Source organism: Capricornis sumatraensis, chromosome X (assembly GCF_032405125.1).
Source record: "Capricornis sumatraensis isolate serow.1 chromosome X, serow.2, whole genome shotgun sequence".
In the NCBI taxonomy this organism is placed as follows: Eukaryota; Metazoa; Chordata; class Mammalia; order Artiodactyla; family Bovidae; genus Capricornis; species Capricornis sumatraensis.
This window is the reverse complement of record NC_091092.1, coordinates 42,424,689-42,450,673: the sequence shown is the minus strand read 5'-3', so window position 1 is coordinate 42,450,673 and position 25,985 is coordinate 42,424,689. Positions and strand designations below refer to the sequence as shown.

At 38.9% G+C, this 25,985-nt stretch overlaps 1 protein-coding gene across 1 annotated transcript; it reads left to right on the top strand.

Moving 5' to 3' along the window:
• The first annotated feature begins 1,352 nt into the window (after positions 1-1,352).
• MOSPD1 (motile sperm domain containing 1) lies at positions 1,353-25,228 on the top strand. The gene is made up of 6 exons (XM_068962314.1): positions 1,353-1,457; positions 14,187-14,442; positions 14,553-14,628; positions 16,052-16,269; positions 20,867-21,028; positions 23,474-25,228. The coding sequence occupies exons 2-6, from the start codon at positions 14,289-14,291 to the stop codon at positions 23,503-23,505; spliced, it is 642 nt and encodes a 213-aa protein (XP_068818415.1). The 5' UTR covers positions 1,353-1,457; positions 14,187-14,288; the 3' UTR covers positions 23,506-25,228.
• Positions 25,229-25,985: the final 757 nt, after the last annotated feature.

The window sequence follows — 25,985 nt, the reverse complement described above, 5'->3', positions numbered from 1 at the left end:
AGCAGAATAAGTAACATTACATGGTGGTGGGGCAGGAGTTAATTGTGATCATGGCCAATCCTGGAGGGTTTACTGGAGGAAGTGACATTTTCACTGGGTATTGAAAGATAGATAGGTACTGCAAAGACAGAAGGGCATTTTAACTGTGGGAATCTTGGAGTAAAGGTATCCGAAGCCTGAGCCCAAGGGAAATCTACTGGCAGCCCATTGCTTGGATAGGACAATTGGAAGAAATCCTTTAGGCCTTCTACTTGTAAGGAGGGGACCCAGAGTGGCTGTACCTTATTCTCCTTAATGGACATCATTAAAATTTAATTTTGAAAATTCTCTCTTTAATGATACTCCAAGGAGAGATGGTTTTATGGTATCACTGACTCAGTGGATATGAGGTTGAGCAAACTCCAGGAGATAGTAAAGGACAGGGAAGCCTGGTGTGCAGCAGTCCATGGGATTGCAAAGGGTCGGACACGACTTAGCAACTGAACAATAACAAAAGGGGCCTATGAGCATTACTGACAGTGTGGCCTCTCAATGGGGAATATTTGGGGCAGCCGGTGCTGGTTGAGTTGTCCCAGGCCCTACTATCTTCCATGAATGGCAGTTGATGGGCTCAAATATTGAGTTATCAGAAAAGGATTGCAGAGGACCTCATATAAAATGCTAAGGGGTTGTAGAGACGACCCAGAGGGATGGTACGGGGAGGGAGGAGGAAGAGGGGTTCAGGATGGGGAACATGTGTATACCTGTGGCGGATTCATGTTGATATATGGCAAAACCAATACAATATTGTAAAGTAATTAACCACCAATTAAATAAATTTATATTACAAAAAGAAAGGTTTTAAGCAGAAGAGTAATATGTTGCATATATATCTTAAATCCCTCTGGTTGCTGTCTGGGAGGTGGTTTAGACAAAGACAAGAGTGGAAGGAGAGAGTCTAATCAGGAGGCTACTGCAATGGTTCAAGCCAAAAATCATGGGGCCGAAACAGAGCCTATAGCACTGAGGATAGCTTGGAGAAAGAGGTAGTTAACAAGACGCCTCAGAGGTAGAATTAACTGGCTTCTGTCCTCAGAGTGTGTGTGTGTGTGTGTGCGTAGGGGAATAAGTCAAGGATCACTGCCTAACAAGTGCAACGAGAGACTGTCTTCTGTTAAGAGTTCACATTCTCCTCAAGGGGTAGCAGGAAAGAGAGGAGGGGCGGATCAGAGAGAGCAGGGAGAAACCCAGAGACCAGGTGGCAAGCAAGGAAGCCCCGCCCCTGGATCCGGGCCCGCCCCCGACTCCACCTCTTCTCCTTCTTCCCACCCACCCCGCAACTGCAGCTCATCCTCGAGGGCGGAGAGAGGTGGTATTTGAGTCCTCCGGTATCCCAGCAGGCAGTGCAGCCTAGAGATGCTGACAAAGGACCGGAGGGAGCAATCGCAGCTGCTTTCGGAGGAGCCGGTGTTGCCGAGGTGAGAGTCCCCTACCGTCCCGTCACCCACTTTCTCCGACTTCGCGAAGACGTGGAAGTTACGTTGCCGAGAGACCCGGCGGAAAGAATGAGCCGTACCCAAATCCGGAGCTTGGCTCTGTGACTGACAGCCGGGCTCCGCGGCTCCGGGACGCGGGTGGGAGGTGGGGGGAAGGCAGATGGAGTCTTTGCTGCCCCATCTCTGACTGTCAATTGCCTCGCCGATCGCGGATCTCCGCCCCAGGGTCGGGCCGGCTTGTGTGTGTTTCGCTTTTGCCCGGGCGGAGGCAGCTGGCTCGGGATCCTCCCGGTGCCTGCCAGACAGAGTTCGGTTGCCCCGGGGATGAGACTCCAGGGACAACTCTTTAGCGGATGTTTCGAGGAGGGCTAGGGGAGGGAGGTCGACACCTTCTTCGGGCTGTCATCGTCCTCGCCCTTCCTCCCAGCCCAGCCCGTCCCCGAGGCGAGCAATTGGAAGGAAATCGGCTGGGCTGGAGCGAGGAGTCCCGGGATCGCTGGAGGGCGATGAAAGTGGGGCGGAGAGGCTGGGAGTGACAGGAAACGCCTTCTTGAAATATCAATAATGGGGGGGGGAGGTTGGTAAGGGGTACGTGGCCTGTATCTTTTCCTTTCCTGGACCTCCGCACGAATCCTGATGGTTGCACCAGCTGCTCGGCTGTAAACAGGCTCACATGACCGGTTTCACATGGAGCCGGCCGGTGTGGGGACGAGGGCTGGAAAGGCAGGGCCCCAACCTGGTGGAGCTGAAGTCCTAAGATGGACCGTTTGATCTCCCTGCTCAGCCTTCCGACCCTTCGTCAATGCTCTGTGGTGTCCCCCCTGGATAAAGTAGCTGACATCTCTCCTCTCTGGACTGAAGTAGCATTTCTGTCCCAGTAGAATCGAGGAGACCTAACTTGGGGGAAAAAAGTCCGGATTTTTTTTTTAATCTTTGAGGGCGCTAAAGAGGACAGAAACCTGAAAAATTGGGTCCTTTGGATCTTGCCTAAAAAACAGTAGTGTACTTTCAGAATGCATTGTGTTAATGTGAATTCCAGACAGAAGGGGAAAATCTACTTCTTCAGGCAGGGCACACACGGGAATAATACATTCTTGATGATGAAACTCTTGTCCACTTGTTTCCTCTAAGTGCTGGGAAATCTGCGGAGAAAATATCACATACAGGATATTGAATAGGGGATAGACACCAGCTTTTAGATTACACGTATATTTGCTTATAAAGCAGTGGGAAGTTTGGAAAACAGGAAACAGGGCCGAATGTTCCTTTCAAGTTGTTCACGTCTTCTTATCCAAACAGGATTCAAGATTAAGCTAGTTTCTGAAGCATTTCTAGAACTCTCAGAATAAGACGTTTACTCACATACCAGGATCTTTGAAATTCTTCAATTCTTTTTATTTATAAAATATATTTAAATGTAATGGACAGTATTCAGTACAAAATTACCATGTTATAGGCAAAGATAGAAAATAGAACAAATAGCTTATAACGCATTTTTCTCCCCTTAAATTGTTCTTGCACATTTTCTTCCTAAATTTTTTGCTTTCAATTTTTTTTTTCTCATGGATCTTTTACATTTAACTCCAATTTCTGAAAAGCAGAAAACAAGAAACTGCAAGAAAAGCTTCCCATGTCTCTAATAGCTCAATAAAGTAATTCATTCTTTTTTCTGATTTTAAAAAGTTTAAAATGAAAGAAATTTTAAATCTTGTCTGAAACAGATTATTAGTGTTCTGAATCTTGTTTTGCCACTTTGTAGCATTCTGGAGAACCTTGCCCTACAATAAATAGATTAAGTGATTTATTCTTTGAGGCCCTCCATTTCTTCATCTGTAATGTGAAAGTTTTGTTTTAATTCCCAGAGCCCCTTATAGCGCCCAAATTCCACAAAATAGTGCAGTTTTTGATTGGGCACTATTCTTGGATAAAATAAGCTGGTTAAATAAGCCAAGAGGTTGATATCAACTAAAAGGAACATACAGTACATAACAGGAAGTACCCAGAGTCCTAATAGAAATAGGAATCGCATTCTGCAAAATTCTCATTAGGTAATTAGGTAAGTTAACCATGTAGGTTGACCTGTACCTTTCTCTCCCTCCTCTCTGTCAGGAAATTGAAGATTGCTTCAGCTAAATCCTGCCTCCAAAATTAGAAATAACAGTTCCACCTGACTTTCTTGACCTTCAGGGCATAGTACAAAGTCTGATTCTTTTACTCATTCCAGCTTCTACCTGAATTAAACGGGCTATGTGATCAGTGATGAAATTAGAATAAAAAGGCTATAGCAGGTTTTCATCTTGGCAGTAACCTTGATTAGATCATCAGAACAAGTATCAGGTTTTCAAAATTGCCTTTTGCCAGCACATTCAGAAACTATCAGTCAGCCTCAGGGATTGATTCATACTAACCAAACTCACAAAAGATTTCTATGTTAATATGAATACCAGTTTATTAACTTCAAGGGAGATGTAGAACGGCCAAGCAGATCAGAAGATTCATGTACATGCCAGGGCACGCTTTGCTCTTGACCCTGTGGGAACACATAGAAATTGCTCTTGACTTCCCCTTTTTTCTAGTCTGTGTGGCTCACTTCTTAAAACACTCAGTAATTGATACAGTGGACAAGATTATAGCTTGCTTTTTATATAAAAACCATTTTGGTCACACTTGTATGGATATCCTAGTCACCTGATTCAAATTGAGCTGCCTGAAAAACATCTTTAAAATCTGTTTCTTCTCCATTACTCCTGCCTTAGTGTAGCCCCTCACCTCTCCATGCCACATTCATTTAATATTTTTTTTTATGGTAGCTACTTTGGAGTCAAGCCCTGTGCTTGAGTGGTAAGTGGCAACCAGTCTCCTACTTCTGATCATATCCAGTCAGTTCCTTGTTCTAAATCCTTCCAAGGTTCCCTTGGCCTGCAGCAGTGGTTCTCAAAGCATTGTGTGCTTCAGAATCATTTGGAGGGCTTATTAAAACCAGAGAGCTGGGCCCCAACCCCAGAATTTCTGATTCAATAGGTCTAAGGTGGGACCCAAGTATTTGCATTTCTAGCAAGTTCCTAGGTGAAGCTGCTGCTGCTGGTCTGGTACCACATTTTGAGAAATGCTGGCATCCAGGATCAAGTCTAAACCTCTCAAACTTGACTTAGAAGATTTTCACCATCTGCTTCCAGCTTACCTTTCCAGACTTCTCTTTTGCTGCTCCCCCACACATGCTATTTTTTAACCATAGGCAATGCTAAAGCTCATTTTAAGAGTCCCTTTCATGCCTCCACAAATACTCTTCCTTGGAATTCACCCCCATCTCCCTACACTCCTACTGCAAACCCCTATTTAAGGCAGACTGTCACTTTCTTTATGATCCCAGAGCATTTTGTATCTATCAGCATTTTAATTCTTCTCACATCGTATCCTAATTACTGTGTATATCCATTTTTCGTACTAGACTGAGTTTTTGGAGGGCTGAGACCATGATTTCATCTTTTCTCCATATTCCTTAGCACAGTGCCTGGTATATAATAAGTGCTCAGTAAATGTTTGTTGAAATAATTTGTGATCCTCAAACTTCTGAGAGTACTCTACATAGCAACATGTGTATTTCATATAGTTAATTAATATGGACTTTGAGAATTGTACATACATCTTGAAATAACTGAAGACATATTGGGATTTTGTAAAACAAAGGTTGCAAATAACTAGTTAGAAAGAAATGTTTTTAGAAAGACATTATTGGAGGGCATCCTTATTTCTTTTATTTATTTATTTATTTATTAGCCATGCCACACAGCATGCAGGATCTTAGTTCCCTGACAAGAGAGCAAACCCATGCCCCCTGCACAGAGGCCTCATCACTAGACCACCAGGGAATTCCCCATCCTTATTTCTTTTAAACCTTAAAAGGTACACTACTTAACTTTTACATCTTAAATATGTAATAGCCTAGCAATACATATCATTTATAGCAGTCAATCTTGTAAGATATCAAATTATACAAAAAAAAACTAGAAAGTTTATAAAAACAAAATTGCCTAATATTGAGCAGTGAACCATCTAATATAGCGTGAACATTAGAACATTGCTTGTGAAAGAGTCAATTTTAGGAACAGACCAGCCATTAAAAAGCCTAACAGATAATACTAGAAGCTCAGAGATGAGGAAGGCTGACTTTATGAAATGGGAAGGAAAGAGAGGTTTTAATACCAGTGAGAGTAAAGCAAAAGAACATATTGCTCTTCACTATATACTATTTAGTTGGCCATTGGCAGAGACTGCACCATGTATGGAAGAAAGAGATAGCCCCTATGCCCAGATAAAAGGGAACTGGCCTGAAGGTGGAGCTGGGTGCCCTAATCAGTAAACACAAGAGCCAGGGACAGGTAGTAAGTAGTGGTACACTGTAGCCATGCAGATGGGTTACTAGTTTCTGGGGCAGCCTGTACTTCCAATCATGCTTAACTGTTTCAAACTTTGAACCAGTTTGATACAAGAATCCCCAAGAATTACTTTTTTCATTTTTCTTGCAGCCTCCTATCCCTGGCAAAAAGGGTAGGTGGTGGGGAGGGTAAATGTCCCTGTGTATCTCAGAGCCTTTTCTTGCCCTTCCTCTGGTCCATCCTAAGTGACAGGGACAGAAAATGGTCACACTTTGGAGTATCGGTCTCCTCCCAGAACTGAGGGTAGAAAGTATAGGTGCCGATTTCAGTGTGTTGAGGCTCGCTCGCTCTTTTTTTTTTTTTTTTTTTTTTAAGAGGGAGAGTAGTTTGCAAACTGGTCACAAGGTGGTGTGCACACATAAGGTTTTCTTTCAAATTTCATTAATGTTTGCATTTCTGTGCTTTGGATACAGAGGAAAAGGATGAGGCAGTTTCCGGTACCAGGAGCTCTGAGTGGTATCGTCTTTCTGTAAGGTCGGGGGTATATTAGAGCCTCAGATTTCTAAACCCTGCTGGCCTAGTTGGGCATGGAGGAAGGAGGCAGGGATGATGAGGAGAGGGAAGTGGGAAGGAGGGAGGAGGGGAGAGGCAGCTGGGAGTGCTGATGGTCTCCGTTCTTCTCTTATCCCAGCCCGTGGCAAGTAGCCACCATAGATTTACTGTTCCTCTAATTGGGATCAGTTGCCTGTCTTTTGCGGATGAAGGGTGTTCAGCTATGGGGAAAGGGAGCTGATGGAGGAGCCAGTTATTAGTGGACACCTGTAGGTTAACTGCTGAGTTCAGTATCTTCTAATGCCTAACACTGATCTCTAGTCTTCAGATGCAAAAAACAAAACAGCAAAACAAAACAAACACAACCCCAGAGAAAAACAATATAGCATTATGCCTGAAATCTGGAGAGTCATAATGTCAAATTATTCACTCTATGCAATAAGTACATTAAAAAAATAATGCAATAAAATTACTGAGATCCTTGTAAATTAGGGCAGTAGATGAAGTCAACAAAGAGGGGACATTTGAAGTAGGCTTTGAAGAATGTGTAAAATGTTGGTGTCCAGAGAGGAAGAATAAAGTTTGGTTGTGCTGTGCTTAGTTGCTCAATTGTGTCCGACTTAGACCCCATGAACTGTAGTGTGCTAGGCTCCTCTGTCCATGGGGATTCTCCAGGCAAGAATACTGGAGTGGATTGCCATGGCCTCTTCCAGGGGATCTTCCCAACCCAGAGATTGAACCCAGGTCTCCCGCATTACAAGCAGTTTCTTTACCATCTGAGCCACAAAGGAAGCTCAAACTTTGGTTACTGACAGCCATAGTTCTGCTTTCACAATCAGGAAAAGAAAGTATGTGCAACTTAGTAAGTGAAATTGTCTCTCTGTGTTTTTTCCCTTGATAAAACTGAAAAGGAAACACATGCATCAAGACTTGAATTTTGGGTCATCCTTTGAGAATTCTTCTTTTATGGAAAAGCAGGGGAATTTTCTAGAGATGAGGGCATGAATGACCATCAGCATCAGGGAAGCAGGATTTTTGAACTGAGACACAGAGGAGATGATTATTGTATAGGGAAGTGTGAGTCTGAAAACCAGTGTTCTGCCACCAATATCCTGTGCAACCTTGGGTAAGACCCTTAACCACTCTGGGCCTGCTTTTATTATTGGTAAAATGAGAAGGGTTAGGAGCTGACATTTTTTCATTCTGTGTGTACTTGACTTTCGGAAAGCAACCTTATTAACTGATTTGCTGTGAGGTTTTGCCAGCTTAATGTATAATCTGTCCCCAGAATTTTTGCATTTTATCATTTTGCAATGTTGACTAGAGCAAAAAAAAAAGTGTTAGTCTCCGGAAAACCATTAATTAAAGGCAGGTGTCACACTCCATTGTGTTTGTTGGCAGAGTCTATAATATTGCACTGGTGACCTGGTGCTAATTCCTCCCTAATCTCCATTGGTTGGAGTTTGGGAGGAGATTTATATCTTAGCCAAGATAAGTGAAAAATGGCAACAGAAATCTGAAAAGAAATAGTAAACTGCTGAAAATGGTGACCAGGGGTCAGACAGCCTATTCATGATACATGAGAAAATATTTAACTCATAAAGAGAAAGTTTCAAAATTCAAAAATAAGAATTTCTACTAAGCCATCATTTAAAGTTAATAATCTACTCTGACCTGTGCCAACTAACTTCTTGAGGTTGGAAACAAGAGTTTAGCACTTGTTCTATGTGTTTAATTTTAACTTCTCAGTCAGATTTATAAACCGCCTCATATTCCTTTGTGACAAAGTTTTACATTTTCCTAGGTTTGCAAGTCATCTTAAATAAATCTTACTTTTTCCCATTGTATTGAGTTTCTTTGGATATTAACATATCTTAAATAATTAAAATCATTCTATTTAACACATAGGTTAAGGTTTTCAATGTTATTAAAAGATCATAAATTGGAAAGAACAGTTAACAGATTTTTCACACATGGTTTCTAAATTCCTTATGTTTCAAAACTGGCAGTTTTCTCAAATTAGCCTCTAGTAAAGTTATTGTTTGATTCAACTTTTTTTTCCTTTTAAATTAGATCTTCATGTGGTTCAGAGTTCAAAGATATAAAACAGTATTCAGAGAAAACTCCCTCTCACCCCTGTCCTCAGCCATTCAGTTTGTCTTTCCAGGGGCAGCCCTGGCTGTCCTTCCAAAGATATTTTACCCATATCCAAGAAAATAGGTTTACATAGGCTTTTATCTCCCCTTTCCACACCAATAGCAGCATACCCTACAGTCTGCATTGCACCCTGCCAAAGAGCTTCCCCTTTCTTCTTGATAGATAGCTGGTATCCCAACAAATGACTATATCATACTTAATTTAATGACTCTCTTATTAATGACCAGTTGGGCTGTTTCCAATCTTTTGCTGTTGCAACAACTAGCCCTTCTTGCATGCCAAGCTTCATTCTATGTGCCTCACATAAATTACTTTATTAATACTCAGTGCTGCAAGAAAAACCACCCCCCCCAAAAAAAAATCCCTCATACCTTTCTCATACAGGATTTCACACAAGGGGAATGCTTGGGAATATTTATGCCCAACACATTCCTAGAAGTAGAATCTCTAGATCTGAGGGTTATGTACATTTAATTTTAGCAGGTATAGTGGATGTGCCAATTTATATTTATATCCTTGCAAGCAATGTAAGAACATGCCTGATTGCTCCCACTATGTATAAAAATGTCAAACATTTTTATTTTTGCCAATTTGACAGGTAAAAACATGTATTTTGGTATAGATTTAGTTTGTATTTCTCTTGTGGGTGAAGTTACACATACTTTTGTAACTTTAAAAACAATTTGTATATCCTTTTCTATAAAATATTACAGTGTTTGCTCATTTTTATATTGTATTATCTTTTTTTAATGATTTGTGGGTCCTCTGTATATAGTAGGGGAATTACACACTGCCTGTGCTATGAATTGAAAATGTTCTTTCAGCTTTACTTATAAAATTTATTTGCCATGCAGAACTTAAAAAATTTTTGTATAGTTGAATTTATTATTTTTTGGTTTCTGGTTGTTAGAGAGCCTAAGATTATATAAAAAACAGATTTCCCATGGTTTCTAGTGCTTTTATGTTTTTTTAAAATACATTTAAAGCTTTGTTCCATTTGGGATTTATTACAATTAAATTTTGGAATTTTATAAGGAGTGAGGCATAAAATCAACTTTTTTCTAGGTGGATACCTGATTTTATCAACATTTGACTGAACTATGTTCCACAAATTAGAGATGCTACCTTTTATCATAAGCTAAATTCTCACCTTGAATTTTAGAGTAAGATGTTGAATACTATTTAGTGATGCCAAATTTGGTTGTTTTATTCCTGATAGCTAAGCTTATTAAGAAAGTAATTGTAGAGCTTATCATTTTCTAGTCAAAAAAGTATCCCAAACTTCCAGGAGTACATTATCCAAATAGAAATGTCTATAGCTCTTAACAAAGGAATGAAATTCATGGCAAATGAAAACTCAGAAGTAAAATAATTTTATCAGATGCTTTTCAGAAAACTTTAGTTTTCTTTTATTGAAATGGACAGTTAGTTTGGTATAGTGGAAAGAATACTGGACAAAGAGAGGCCTTCTGGCATTTTTTTATCTGTCTGGTCTTTTCCTAATTTAGTAATAGCAACGAATACTTAGAGTAGCACCTTGCCTATAGCACGTGCTAAAGGCTTTACATATATCAATTCATTCGGTATATATAATTAATAAGAAGTTTGTAATCTGTTGTAAATTAAACAGATGTAAAATATTATTATTAATAAAAATGTCGAGTGCTTTGAGCTTAGTCAAAACAGTAACAACAACCTAACACATATGAGCTATAGGCATGCTGTAAGTGTACAGATAGAAAGTGGGGTCTGGGGCAGCCTGTGGATGCTGACCTTACCAAGCTTCTTCCTTACTTTCACATTCTTGTGTCTTTGCTTATGCTGATCCCCAGGAATGAATGCCTTCCCTGCTTACTCCCCCCAACACAGAAGCCTTTCTTTTCTTTAAGGACCACCCCAAATATTATCTCCTGGCCTCTCTTCCAGGTAGAATTATCCAGGCAGCCTTCTAATTCCCTAGCACTTTATATACAGCAGCATGCATTATAATAAAAGTAGCTTAAATATTTGTTTTGTCTCTTCAGTTAGACTAGAGTCTCCAGAGAGCAAGGTCAGTGCATTATTCATTTTTGTATCTCTGTGCAGCTCTTGACATAGTTCCTCACCTAAAAGATTGAGGGCAGGAGGAGACAGGGACGACAGAGAATGAGATGGTTGGACAGGATCACCAACTCAATGGACATGAGTTTGAGTAAGCTCTGGGAGATGTTGAAGGACAGCCCATGGGGTCACGAAGAGTCAGACATGAGTTAGCAACTGAACAACAACAATGTTCAGCTGGGAAAAAAGAATAAAAATGTGCATACATGATTATACAGTATCCTATTTAATAAAAGTGGACAAAGCCCCAGTCAGAATCACAGCCCTGATAGCTGGTAGAAACCAAACAATGTAATCATTTGTTAATATTTCTCTTTGAGTGTATGAGAACCTGAGTGCAAAGTATTAAATGGTTTGTGTCCTATTCCAAAGCTGTGATCTACAGGGTGAAACTCAGACATTTTCTGTGATTGTATGTTTTTGTTTTCACATTTTATTTTACAAAGCCATATTTGGGGTGCTAACTAAATAAGAATGTTGATCAAAATTAGATTAGGAAATAAATGCAGAAACATTACTTATCAGACAGGCAGACTTCTGCCAGCTACAACGTTCTGGAACATATTCAAGAGGCCCAGAAGGAATCCAAAAAGGTCTCTGAAGTTGGAAGAAAATAGCTCTCACAAAGCTTGTGTACTGATGTAGGAGGAGAGGCATGGTGCCACTTGCATGTCAAGGCTTGCTTACTGACTTGAATTTTCATAGAAAACTCAGTAAGTTTGGATATTCACCTTCTTTTCAAGACATTTTTGTTTGTGGGTTTCAATAGAAAAATGATTAAGAGAACTGTCCTACCCATGCTGCCAGAGGCACTAACTAAAGCATTGTTGTAATGATGATTTTTTTTTTTTTTTGGCCTTTTCATGCTGTTCATGGGGTTCTTGAGGCAAGAATACTGGAGTGGCTTGCCATTCTCTTCTCCAGTGGACCACATTTTGTCAGAACTCTACACCATGACCTGTCCTTCTTGGGTGGCCCTGCGCAGCATGGCTCATAGCTTCGTTGAGTTACACAAGGCTGTGATCCATGTGATCATTTTGGTTAGCTTTCTGTGATTGTGGTTTTTGCTCTGGAGGCTGTGGGACTGTAGTTCTTGACTCCTTTGTCTGCCCTCTGATGGATGAGGATGAGAGGCTTGTGGAAGCTTCCTGATGGGAGGGACTAGTAGTAGTTTGTCGCTCAATCGTGTCCAATTCTTTGTGACCCCATGGACTGTAGCCTACCAGGCTCCTCCCTCCATGGGATTCTCCAGGCAAGAGTACTGGAGTGGGTTGCCATTTCCTTCTCCAGGGGATCTTCCCAACCAGGGATTGAACCCAGGTCTCCCGCATTCCAGGCAGACACTTTAACCTCTGAGCCACTAGCTATGGGGAAAACTGGGTCTTGCTTTGGTGGGCAGAGCCAACGCTCAAAAAATCTTTAATCCAATTGTCTGCTGATAGGTGGGGCTGTGCTCCCTCCCTATTAGTTGTTTGACCTGGGGAGGCCCAGTTCTGGAGTCTACAGGCTCTGTGGTAGGGCTAGAGGCGACCTCCAGAAGGACTTATGCCAACATGTGCCTCCCAGGACTGCTGCTTCCAGTGCCCCTGTCCTTGCGATAGGCCACTGCCAACCCACTCCTCTGCAGGAGACTTTCAAACACTCACGGACATGTCTGGTTCAGTCTCTCGTGCAGTCAGTGCTCCTCCCCTGCAGCCTGTGTGCACAAGGTTTGTTTGTGCCCTCCAAGAGTCTGTTTCCCCAAGTCCTGTGGAAGCTCTGTAATCAAATCCCGCTGACCTCCAAAGTCAGATTCCCTGGAGAGTTCCAGTCCCTTTGCTGGATCCCCAGGTTGGGAAATCTAATATGGGGCCTAGAACATCTGCAATAATGCGAGAACTTCTTTGGTATTAACTGTTCTCCAGTATGTGAACTGAGAACTTCCAGATGTACAAACTGGATTTAGAAAAGGTAGAGGAACCAGAGATCAAATTGTTATCTGTTGGATCATAGAAAAAAAACAAGAGAATTCCAGAAATACATATACTTCTGCTTCATTGACTATGCTAAAGCCTTTGTGTGGATGACAATAAACTGTGGAAAATTCTTAAAGAGATGGGAATACCAGACCACTTTACCTGCCTCCTGAGAAACCTGTATGCACAACAAGAAGCAACAGTTAGAACCAGACATGGAACAATAGACTGGTTCAAAATTGGGAAAGGAGTACGGCAAGGCTGTATATTGTCACCCTGCTTATTTAACGTATATGCAGAGTACATCATGAGAAACACTGGCCTGGAAGAAGCACAAGCTGGCATCAAGATTGCCAGGACAAAGATCAGCAGCCTCAGATATGCAGATGACACCACCCTTATGGCACAAAGGGAAGAGGAACTAAAAAGCCTCTTGATGAAGGTAAAAGAGGAGAGTGACAAAGCTGGCTTAAAACTCAACATTCAAAAAATTAAGATCATGGCATCCGGTCCCATTACTTCATGCCAAATAGAGGGGGAAAAAGTGGAAGCAGTGGCAGATTTTATATTTTTGGGCTCTAAAATCACTGCAGCCACAAAATTAAAAGAGCTTGCTTATTGGAAGAAAAACTATGAAAAACCTAGACAATGTATTAAAAGGCAGAGAAATCACTTTGCTGACAAAGGTTCATATAGTCAAAGCTATGGTTTTTCCAGTAGTCTTATATGGATGTGAGAGTTGGCCCATAAAGAAGGCTGAGCGCCGAAGAATTGATGCTTTCAAATTGTGGTGCTGGAGAAGACTTTTGAGAGTCCCTTGGACAGCAAGGAGATCAAACCAGTCAATCCTAAAGGAAATCAACCTTGAATATTCATTGGAAGGACTGATGATGAAGCTCCAATGTTTTGGCCACCTGATTCAAAGAGCCAACTCACTGGAAAAGACCCTGATTCTGGGAAGGATTGAGGGCAGGAGGAGAAGTAGGTGACAAGAGAATGAGATGGTTGGATGGCATCACTGACTCAATGGACATGAATTTGAGCAAACTCCAGGAGATAGTGACAGGGAAGCCTCGCATGCTATAGTTCATGGTGTCACCAAGAGTCAAACATGACTTAGTGACTGAATAATGAGTGTTAAAAAAGTGAGTCTTGTGGTTTTCTCCTGTAAATCATGGAAGCTTACTTTATTTTTTTTCTTCTTTAAGAATTCTGATTGGCTCACATAAAATATGTTATAACAAAATGTATTTTCTTTTTAATCTGAGGTTTTAAAATATTGACAACTCTTTGGTCGCACCTCTTTGAGGGTGATTAAATAGGAAGCCTTCTTTATTCCTGTATTCAAGTTTGTAAGTAACTTATCATAGGTTGATATCCTGAATGTGAAAGGAGCATGTGTAAGTTTCTTTGCAGAGTTTAGTAGAACCTGTAGGAGTAAGCCAAGAGGAAAAGTCAAAGGCATGTTTAAATGATTTGGGGACTGTTTTAATGTATGCTAACCATGCTAGTCACAGCTAGCTCATGAAAAACAGTTATCACTTAGCTTGCTTTGTTTCTTCTCTTTCCAGATTGCCAAAATGCTTTGGAGTTTTTAACTGATTTTTAAGAAAAACCCCAAATAAATTTGAGACTGTAAAAACCGACGCCTCAGCGAGGGGGATTTAGTGCCAATGCATCAACAAAAAAGACAGCCAGAGTTAGTGGAAGGAAATCTTCCTGTCTTTGTGTTTCCCACAGAGCTAATATTTTATGCAGATGACCAGTCAACACATAAGCAAGTGTTGACACTCTATAATCCCTATGAGTTTGCCTTGAAGTTCAAAGGTGAGTCTCCTAGGTCTATTGTATGGATTGAACTACTCCCTACTAATTTTTGACTTGTAGAAACTAATTTTTTAAAAATCACTAATGGCCATTGTGACTTTTTCTTTCAGTTTTGTGTACTACTCCAAATAAGTATGTTGTCGTTGACGCTGCAGGTGCAGTAAAGCCTCAGTGTTGTATGGATATGTAAGTCAAAATCACTTCCTGGTAACATGTTTTCAGTGTGTTGATATTTATGTGTTTAACTTGCAAAAGATCTTTTCTTAAAGCTGCTTCACCTTGGCACTCATTACATTTTGAATTTTTGCTGAGAGTTTGTCTGTCAACATTCTTTTTTAGAAGAATTTCTTAGAACTTCTTAACAGGTTGGCCACATAATAATTCATTATGTTGGAGCCAAGGTGTCTTAATATTTCCATGAACATTTCCTCATGGTTGTGCTCTTAGTCATAGCAGAGAGATTTATGGAATTAAAGTTCTAACTTAATCCTGTACATTTCTCTAGCTGTAATAGGGAATTTAGCCTTCTTTGGAACACCTTGCTATTATAGTGACAATTGAGGGACTAATAATGCTACACTCTGAGAAAAATAGTATATAAATTCATCTGAAATGATTCAGTAATAAAACTGAAAGTTAGTCTATACAACAGGAAGCAAGTGTAAAACTACTCATCTGGAAAAGGTTGGCTGAGCTCTTCCAGATAATTTGGTCTTCAAGTGTCAGATAAATGATTGTTTGTTCAAGGTGTTCATATTTAACTTTCACTTTAAAACTAGTGGTGACCAGATGGATCTAATGACCAGCCCTTAATTTAAGCTACCAAGTAAACTGTATTGCTTTAAATCTTCCATGAGAATAAGCAGCAGAAGTTCTTTCTCTGGCATATATTTTCATCATCTCAGAGCCATAAAATGATGTATCTTTGATGATTTTTTTTGCATATTTCTTTGATTTTCATTGTGTACATGATAAGGACTATTCCAAAGAAATATAGTATCTTGCCCCATAAATGTGTAACCTTTGACCTAATTGTTTTGTGTTCTCTATTAAGAATAACGTAAAAATGAATGGCACTGAAGATAACTTTCATAAAAATTACACTGCTTTATACTCTTTTCAGAGAAATACAGAAATGTATTGTTAGCCTTCTGTTGCATTGGTCTTACTAGATTACCTACTTATTCGATTGCTTATTTTTGCCTTTGTGCATGGACTTAAATTTAGAGTCTAGGGTGAGGTTTGTTATTTTGTTATTTGAACAATAAATAAGTGGCAATAGGAATTTTTGAGACTTTTGTGGGGAAGAAACAATTTCATATATATCCTCTTTAGTGAATATTGCTACACAGAGATATCCAGGAAAAAATGTCATTGTGAAAAGGAATTTCTTTTACCTGTCCTTTTATTTTAGACTCCTATTCATCAAATATTTAAGAATTACCCATTTCTTTGGGGGTTATACTGTGATTTAAAAAAAAAAAAACAAAAAACATCATTAACAAGTTTCTGTATTTGAGTATTTAGTTACACTCAGTAAATATGTATGAAATCTCTTGCTGAATTCTGTTTGAACCTAAACTGCATTTGTTCTTTGTCAATGTTTCAGTGTAATTCGTCATAGAGATGTCCGATCCTGTCACTATGGCGTAATAGACAAATTCCGTCTCCAAGTTTCCGAGCAAAGCCAGAGGAAGGCTTTAGGAAGGAAAGAGGTTGTGGCTACTCTTCTCCCGTCCGCAAAAGAACAACAAAAGGAAGAGGAGGAAAAAAGAATAAAAGAACATTTAACTGAAAGTTTATTTTTTGAGCAGTCATTTCAACCAGGTACTTTGCGTTGTGTTGGGGTTTTGTTTTGTTTTGTTTTACTTTGGGTTGTTTTTAAAGTCCTTTTGAGGTCTGACATGTTTCTTACTTTAAATGAAGCAGGGAGCAAAGAATAATTACTAGAACAATAACCTGCCACTCTAAACCTAGTTGAGTACTTCAAAAATGAATGTAGAGATCAGGTACCTAGAATTGAACAAGAGACCTCGAGCTGGCCTTTTAGGGGAGAAAATAACTCCATTAGACAGGGCTGTAAGGCAGGGGCAGTCATTGCCAGAGCTTTTCAGTCTATAAAACTCGAGACTGCAGGCACTGTACTTTACAATGCTAGCACAATTTGGCAATTCTGTACTTTTGTTTCTGTGACTTTCCTATATCCTTTCTCATTGAATTAATTCGAAGAAGGAGAGAAATTGTGCTTGGCAGTAGGCCAAGTTTAGTGTACTTTTCATATTATTTTGGAAAAAAAAACTCATTAAATTTGAAGTTAATTAAACTAAGTAGATTATAATATCCCCTTCCCCTGTGGGCTGTTAATTGAATCCCTCTCCATTCCTCATTTCCTTCCAGCTTAAATATTCAGGAGTGTTATGATATATTCTTTCAACATCGACACTATCCTCATATTCAACTCTTTGGACATCATTCCCCCATTCTTTGATCTTTTCATTATCTCCCTTCAACCCTATTATAAAGGGAGGAAGAAAAAACTTTCCATAGAAAAGCATGGTGACTTTTTGATCGTGATATATGAATGTGATAGCACCTGTTCTTGACATCGCAACACTATATATAAGGGAATAAAAACCATATACTTGTCACTACATTACTTCATAAATCCCTATCAGTTTGTTCATCTTAGAATGTTTATTTTGACAAGACAGGCATTCGCTGGAGGCAAGTGTCTTCTCATTCCATGCAGGGAGTGCCCAGGTTCGCTGGTGATACCAAGACAAGGAATTAGGTAGTAGTTAGTAGATTGTTTTCTTCTCAGCAACTGTTATTAACTGACAGAACTAGTTTTTCATGTTTTGAAGCTGAAAAGAGAATCTCTGTCAAATGTCACTTTGATGACATTTGATGACGTCACATGGACACTTTGATGTCCAATCAGTACTGTGAAGTTGACTTAAAATAGATGTGAGATGCAAGATTCCTCTTTTAAAATGCCTCCTATAGAAGAAGAAAGGCCATCTGAGTGTTTGGTTTTGGGTGTTAATTTTGTAATTTAAAGTAAAGTGGTCATTGGAGATCACTTTTGTGTTTAACAGACTGTGTGATGCCCAAGAGGGTTTAGTGTTTTACATATTTTTTTCTTTTATTTTAAAATTTGTTAGAATTCAAGTGAAAATCATCCTAAAATACAAATGTGTATTAATTGAACATTTTATTCTTATTTTATGTTTATAACAAACCTTTGTATCTCAGGTACATTAGAGAATTGTTCTAATGTAAAATTGGAGTAAGTAGATGAATAGAATAGGTGATATTGGCATAGTACATGGTAGTCTCTGTTTTGGGGGGAAAAACACCTCTCTAAGCCATCCTTGTCAGGAAGCTCAAGAAGGCAGGCACCTTATTTGTCTGATTCATCATTATGTCCTTGGCACCTAGCACAGTGCCCGGCACAGAGTAGTTATACAGGAAATATGTGCATGGGCCTCAGTAGAAAGGCTGGACCTCTCACCTGGTTGTCTGTTAAATTGTTTTTCTTTATCTTACAAAGTTTCCAAGGCTCCTGCTACTTTGTAGAGCAAGGTCAATACCACAGTAGAGCTCCTCACTCCCCACAGTCTCGGCCAGCAAGTCCCATTTGTGGGTAGTTACCCCAGTGCTTCTAATAATATGGCAGGAAATTGAGTAAGTAATAGAGTGTAACAGTAACTTATTCAATCTAGGCTCACAAAGTGATATTTTTAGCTTCTCTTGTTTATTAAATTAATAGTAAATTATGTGTCGTTTCCAGTATGTGGAATTCTAGGTTTTTCATTATGTTTCCCTGAATCAAAATGTTGAAAGAAATTGCGATTGTTTTATGGGAGTCATTATTTTTGCGTGTCTTTAGCTGTATTAGGTATGTTATAGGCACAACAATATTGTGAGTTTTGCTGGAAAAGTGGTTAGAGGCTATGTCTCGACATTTGGATCTTAAAATGTAGTGAAAGGCAGTAAAAATGAGCAATTCTTCTCAAGTTTATGTATTGTATAAAAGATATCTTAGTAATAAATTAAAGGAAGGAAACAATACCTATAATCCCACACACTTAACAAATCTGCCTTTATGTGTTCCATGTTACTTTCTAGACCTTGTCTATGAGCATAAATATAATTATATGTATATATATGTATGTATAATTATATATGTGTATATATATATATATATATTTCATTTAACAGAAATTGAAGAGAAACCCACAAAGCATACTTTCACAAAATACCAAAGCCCAGGTCATTAAAAAGGTGTTTTAAAAGGATTCATCTGAATCTTAGTGGGTTTATCTTAATTATATTACTAAAAAACTGCTATGTCTGATGCCAGGTTTGAGCTAGTGCTCTTTGGCTTAAGAAAACTACTTCATTACTGATTATAACAATAAAGAATTGAAAATGACCTAAAAGTTAATAAATTGGGGATTGATTAAATTATAAATATTCAAAAGATGGAATGTCATGCAGACATTTACAAGGATTTAGTAGAATGGGCTTCCCTGGTGGCTCAGTGTGGGGAAGATCCTGTGGAAAAGGAAATGGCGCAACCCATTCCAGTATTCTTGCCTGGGAAATCCCATGGACAGAGGAGCCTGGCGGGCTTCAGTCCATCGGGTTGCAAAGAATTGGACACAACTTAGTGACTAAACAACAACACAATAGAATGGTAGATGGTCCTATATTGACATAAAAAGAGATTCAAATATTTTTCCAAGTGAGAGGAAAAATTTAAGAACAGTATGTATAATATGGTCTCATTTAAGTAAAAAATCATTTTACTTGTTTATATGGGCATTTATAAAATCTGCAAGGATCTATATACCAAGCTATTAACAGTGTTATCTCTTAAGAGGATGGGATTACAGAAGAACTCTTATTTTTTTCTGTATCTGTAAAATTTTTACAACCCTGTAGTATCAGAAAAACTCACCACTTTGAAAAATGTCAAGCATCTATGTGAATGAATTCTCTAAACAGTAAAAATTCCTTGAAATTATCTTTACTGTGGGTTTGCATTGAGCAGTGTAGTTGTCAGAAATATTTGCCTTGAAAACTTACCTTTGCAACAAGTACAAAAAGTACTATATTCATTAGCAAAAGACAGACTTGTTTTTAGGCATTTATGCTATTGTTCCATCTCAAGCAATAATTACTAAACTTTTAATTTATTTTCAGCTATCTGGCTTTGGTGAGGCTCAATTAAGCTTCACACAACAGCTAAGGTATTAATAATTTAGAAAAGCTGCATCTAATAATAAAATAAACAGTGTTTTTCATTAATAAAACACAAAGATTGTGTTGCTGTTGGCCATTTCTTTTAATGAAAAGAAAGGTACTGGGAAAAGCTGTAAGACAGAAAATGCTGGTGGGTTTCTGAAAAATATGGGGATGAATACTATATAGTTCTGTACAGCCAGATCTGTAGAAGGGCAGACCTGATAATAAATGTTTTTAAATTTTATATTATTATAGTAAGAACACAATATGATATTTACTGTTTTGACTACTTTTTGTGTACGGTATAGTATCGTGGACTGTAGGCACAATGCTGTACAGCAGATCTCTAGAACTTACTTATCTTGCATAACTGAGATTTTTATGCTCATTGATTAGCACCCTGGCCCCTGGCAGCCAACATTCTACTCTGTGATTCTATGAGTTTGTCTATTTTAGATTTCTCATACAAATGGAATCGTGTAGTATTTATCCTTTTGTGACTGAGTTATTTCATTTGGCAGACTATTTGTTGGATATTGTCTCTGCTGTTTTCTTCTATACTATAAATGCAGGTAGAGTGGAGGGCAAGAATTTTCATAGGCAGTTTTAATAACATTAAAGTTGAACCTTGTCTGCTGCCTTAACATCTTCCAAAATGGTAGCAGGATGCTGCAGTTATTAGGACCAAACCTGTCTCAAGGTCTACCAAAGATACTCCCAGAAGGTCGTGTAGCTCTACTTCAGTGGGCTCCAAGGTGGAGTACACACAAGTAGTGCATGAGGGGTACAGGAAGACAATGCTAGAACTTCAATTTCTATCTGTTTTTAGCCCGTTCTATTAAAATTCTATTTGCATATTTTATATTAAATATAATAGTACAGTACTTATGCCTATAATTTGCAAACATACGCAGATGATACATGCTCAAACACTTTCTACAAATTCCAGTGGGGTGGTGGGGAAAGGATGATGGCCACTAGAACATTCCATCCTGTAATGGGCTTCCAGATAAGTCCAACAGATAAGGTCCCATGGGATGGGAATGATGGAGAAAGTATCAGAGAAGTTAGACAAAACCAGAATCCTGGTGAGTGGTGGCCAGTCTATATGAATGAACTTTTATCTAAGTTGTTTTTAGAAAGAATCTCAGGGATTCTTGTCTTTTTACAGAAAACAGAACTGTCTCCTCAGGACCTAGTTTACTGACTGTCTTCCTGGCAGTGGTGTGTATTACAGCTCTGATGCTTCCCACGCTGGGGGATGTGGAATCGCTGGTGCCTCTCTACCTCCACTTAAGTGTGAATCAAAAATTAGTGGCTGCTTATATCTTAGGTAAGTGTTTTAAAGATGCATTGGGGCATAGCATAGGCAGTTTTTTTTTTCTTGAAAAGAATAATGCATTATTCCTTTATTTATCCCATTATTTCTTAAAAAAAAAATCTATTCTGGACTAAATTGTATCCTAAACACTTAAACTATACATTGTAGAAACATGCAAGTTATAGAAACACTAATATTAAACCTTCCCTGGTGGCTCAGACAGTAAAAGCGTCTGTCTACAATGTGGGAGACCCAGGTTCGATCCCTGGGTCGGGAAGATCCGCTGGAGAAAGAAATGGCAATCCACTCCAGTTCTATTGCCTGGAAAATCCCATGGACAGAGGAGCCTGGTAGGCTACAGTCTGTGGGGTCGCAAAGAGTCGGACACGACTGAGCGACTTCACTTCACTTCAATATTAAACCTAAACCAAGCATTCCTAACATGAATCAAGGCCCAGAATCTTTAAATGGCTCGCCTAAGGTCTATTGATTATAATTGATTCTTTTTAATGTTTTAAAATTTTAACACAATTTTAAAGATTACTTTCCACTTACAGTTATTACAAATATTGACTACATTCCCTGTGTTATACGATACATCCTTGAGCCTCATACCCAACAGTTTGTACTTCCTAGTCCTCTACCCCTATGTTGCCCCTCCCTATGTAGGCAGTTTTTATGGCCTGGAGATGGTAGTGGTGGTTTATGTGTATATGGGGTGATGATGGTGGCTTGATTTTTTTTTTAAAGAAAAACAAAAACAAAAAAATTGCTTCAGAAGCATGTTGAGGTAAAATGTATTTTAAGATTTAATTGTTGGCTTACATTTGGTTCTTTTGAACTTATTTATCTAGTACCAAATACTATATTTATTCCATTATTGTCCTTTTGCTGATTTACAACTGTATGGGATTCCCAGGTGGTGCTAGTGGTAAAGAACCCCCCTGCCCATGCAGGAGACACAAGAGACACAGGTTCATCCCTGGGTCGGGAAAATCCCCTGGAGAAGGAAATGGTCACCCACTCCAGTATTCTTGCCTGGGAAATCCCATGGACAGCAGAGCCTGGCGGGCTACAGTCCATGGGGTCACAAAAAATCAGATACAGCTGAAGTGATTTAGCATGCATGCAAAACATGTATAAAATGTGAAGTGCATACATTCCATTATACAGCATTTCCACTTCTAGGAATTGACCTTAGGGAAACACACAGAGCACATACAGTGATAAAGATGAACAAGGCAGCCTTGTTTAATATTGTGATCCTTTCTCTTTAAACTAGTTCCCTTGGCTGCTATTGAATCATTTCTTTCAGTCATCCTGGCTTGAAATCTTACAGTTAATTAGTTCAACTGAGCAAACATTTATTCAATACCTACCATGTGTCAAAGATTAGGATTCTGGTGATGCATGACTCTTTCCTCATTGTCTCCTCTCACCTCTTTTGAAATGCCAACTCTTCAGTTCCTTGGTGTGCTCACTTTTTTTAAACTTCAAAATTGTCTTCTGAGTTGTCTCCCTGACTTCTGTGTCCCTTCTCTTCCTATTCCTCCTCCTTTTATCCCCGTTATTTCCCCCTCAACCAGAATCATCCATCACATTACTGTCAGGTTGATTTCAATTCTGGGTTGGTTTCACCACCACCACTCTCTACTCAACAACCTTCAATGATTGCCCATAAGCCATAGAATGAAGTATAACTCCATAGTTTGACACTGAAGACTCTCTATGCTCTGAGTCCTCTCTGAGTCAATCTTGTCTAGCTGTTTCCCTATGTAAATCCTTGGTTAGAGCCCTGTTGATCTCCTGAAGCTCATCTGGAGCCCGAGCCCAACTTCCATGCCCTTGTTCTTGCCATTCACTCACCTGAAATGCCTGCCCATCTTACTGTTTTCTGTCTTTCCTGTTCATCTTTTAGGCTTACTTCAGCTTAACCTTTTGGGGCATCTTTGCCCCAAGTCCTGTGTGATTATTTTCCTTCTCTGTACTTTATCACTCACTTTTTAAGAACCATTTAGGACCAAGTATATTCTTATATTATTAAAATTCCTATGTATGGAGTCTCTTCCAAAGAAACAAGCTAAGCAGAAATACTGTGCTTTTGTCTCTTTGTGGCTCTAGGACACTGGAATACAAATAGGCTTAACATTGTTCTGTTGATAAAGTTGGCTGCGTTTACTGACACTTTAAAACTGCCATGTCTGCTATTATTATAGCTGATGTGACTGGAAAATGGATATATTTAATGGTTAAAAAATTAGCTATGGCCAGACATTAGTGATTTATTTAAATCTATCCAATGACTGCCAATACTATATATTGGATATCTTCTGTTATAGTATCTGTATAGTATCAAAATTCAAATTTATTTTGAGTTCTTGGTAGAGTGCCTGGCTTTGTGCTGTAAAGATTTTGTAAAATGCATGTCTTTAACTGTGCTCCAATTTTTTCTTTCAGGTCTTATCACAATGGCTATATTTAGAACATGAACGAGGAGTTCAGTTGACTTCTGAAGTACATTTATCTTGAAAATATGAATGTGGACTGCCTTTTATCTCTATTTCACCCCATTAACATGCTACAAACTATTGAATGATTTACAATCATTTCAAATGTATAATATATATTTTAAATTACTCTATAATTTTATTCCAAGGACTCCAGCACATTATGTTACAGATAGCAAGGAGGCTTCTGAGTGACACTTAGGAAATTGTTTGAAGAAATTCTTTTTACATCTAAGCCACCCATGCAAAAGACTTAATTAAGACATTTGTTATTTTCTCATCCTTTTTCTAATTCACTTTGATTGTTGCAGTCATGTGTCCTTCAAAGTTAAAGGCCTAAAAGAGCAAACTGACCAGCCTAAAAGTAAAAGTACATTTACTTCCTAGGTACGAACATCAATGTTCCTATGTAAACTATGCCTTGTCCTCTATCATTATAAACAGTTGCCATGGTGTTTCTAAAATATGAGTTTTACAGTTAATATGTAGAGAGTAATAAAAAGCATAAAGTACTGAGGGATCATGCTTATCTTAGTCTCTTACAGAAGACATATTTAATTCATTTGATGAACTGCAGAATAGGTTGTGGTCCAGCCATCAAGAAGTAGGGTGACCATTCTATTTGGTCTAAGAATTCTAAAGGAAGGTAGACATTTGTTTAGTTACTTGGTACACCCTAGCTTTACCTCTGGATAATGCTTTATGGTAATGGGAGGAAAATCACTTGTCTTTTCTCCATAGCCCTCTGCCTGACTGTAAGGTACTAGCCCAGATTGGGGCTACCAATGCCAGGTGGTTTATGTGGAGATGATTTTTCACCTTTAAACTCTAAGCCAAGTATCAACATAAAAAATCCTTGATATCTGTCTATTTTATACCAGTCACTGAGACATTTTTTAAGTTGTATTTATAAGTTTGTATTTATTATTAAAACAACTTTACCAAAAAAGTCCCCTAAAGCACAACTATTTACATTTCTTTATAGCCTCTTCTGATCTCTAACATATATATGCAGTTTTAACTGTTAGTGTTGTAGTAATTGATCTTTTGACTTAGGATTTTTACCTGAGAGCACAATGCATTGAGTCTCTTGAAAATCATGTTCCAGATCTTTTTACAGAATGAATTTATGCACTGCTACTGTAGTACTCTCAAGGATAAACACAAGATATATGCCTGATGTTGGTTTTTGCAAGAAACAGTACTTTGCTTCTAAAGTCAAAGCTTTTATGTATACTTTTTCATAGAAATTTTTCATTGTTTAACCATTTGGGGAGCATAAATGATTAAATGGATCATGTCTGTACATTGTGTAATGACTAAAAAGCACATAAATGTAATCTATTTTGAACTTTGTAAGAAAAAAAAAATTACCCTTGTGTTTGAAGTGAAGTCGCTCAGTTGTGTCTGACTCTTTGCTTCCCCATGGACTGTAGCCTGCCAGGCTCCTCTGTCCATGGGATCTCCCAGGCAAGAATACTGGAGTGGGTTACCATTTTCCTTCTCCAGGGGATCTTCCCAACCCAGGGATTGAACCCAGGTCTCCCGCATTGTAGGCAGACACTTTACCATCTGAGCCACCAGGGAAGTCTGTGTTTGAAGGTTATCCTTGTTTCTCTGTCCATCTCAAATCATGTGTATGTGTGAGTGCAGGCGCACGTGCGTGCCTGTGTGCGTGTGATCACACATTGTAAAGAATAGAAATTACTTTAAAAAATAAAAGAAAATGGAGACCTGAAGTTTCACATTGATTTACACATTTTGTTTGGGTATGTCTCTAAGGAATTCAAAATTTTTGCCTCCGTTTTCAATTGTTTGCAACTCTATGGACTATAGCCTGCCAGACTTGTCTATCCATGGGATTCTCCAGGCAAGAATACTGGAGTGGGTAGCCATTTCCTTCTCCAGGGGATTTTCCCAACCCAGGGATCAAACCCAGGGATCAAACCCAGGTCTCCTGTGTCTCCTGCATTGGCAGGCAGATTCTTTACTGCTTGAGCTATTGGGGAAGCCCTATATCCTAAAGGTGTCTCCTGTTTTTGTGAGTTAAATAAGCAAAAATGAGAAGTGAAATATGTGAGCTAAAATGTCTTAAGTTTTTTAATTTACCAAGGGAGTTAATTTGTTATTAAAATTTTGGAATAAGTAACAGTTACATGCTTCAAAAATAAAAAACTAAAAAGGTATACAGTGAAAACTCCCTGCTCACCATCCCTGCCCACCCCATTGCCCATCCACTCAGCCCTGTACAAGTGACCACTTTTATTAATTTAAATATACTTTGTTTCTCCAAATACAGATTCTTATTTTAGTGCTTTATATATAAATGGTAACATGGGCTATATATTGGGTTGGCCAAAAAGGTCGTTCAGGTTTTCCATAAGCTATTACAGAAAAACCCAAATAAACTTTTTGGCCAACCCAATACTATGCTGCACCCAGCTATTTTTCCACTTAATGCT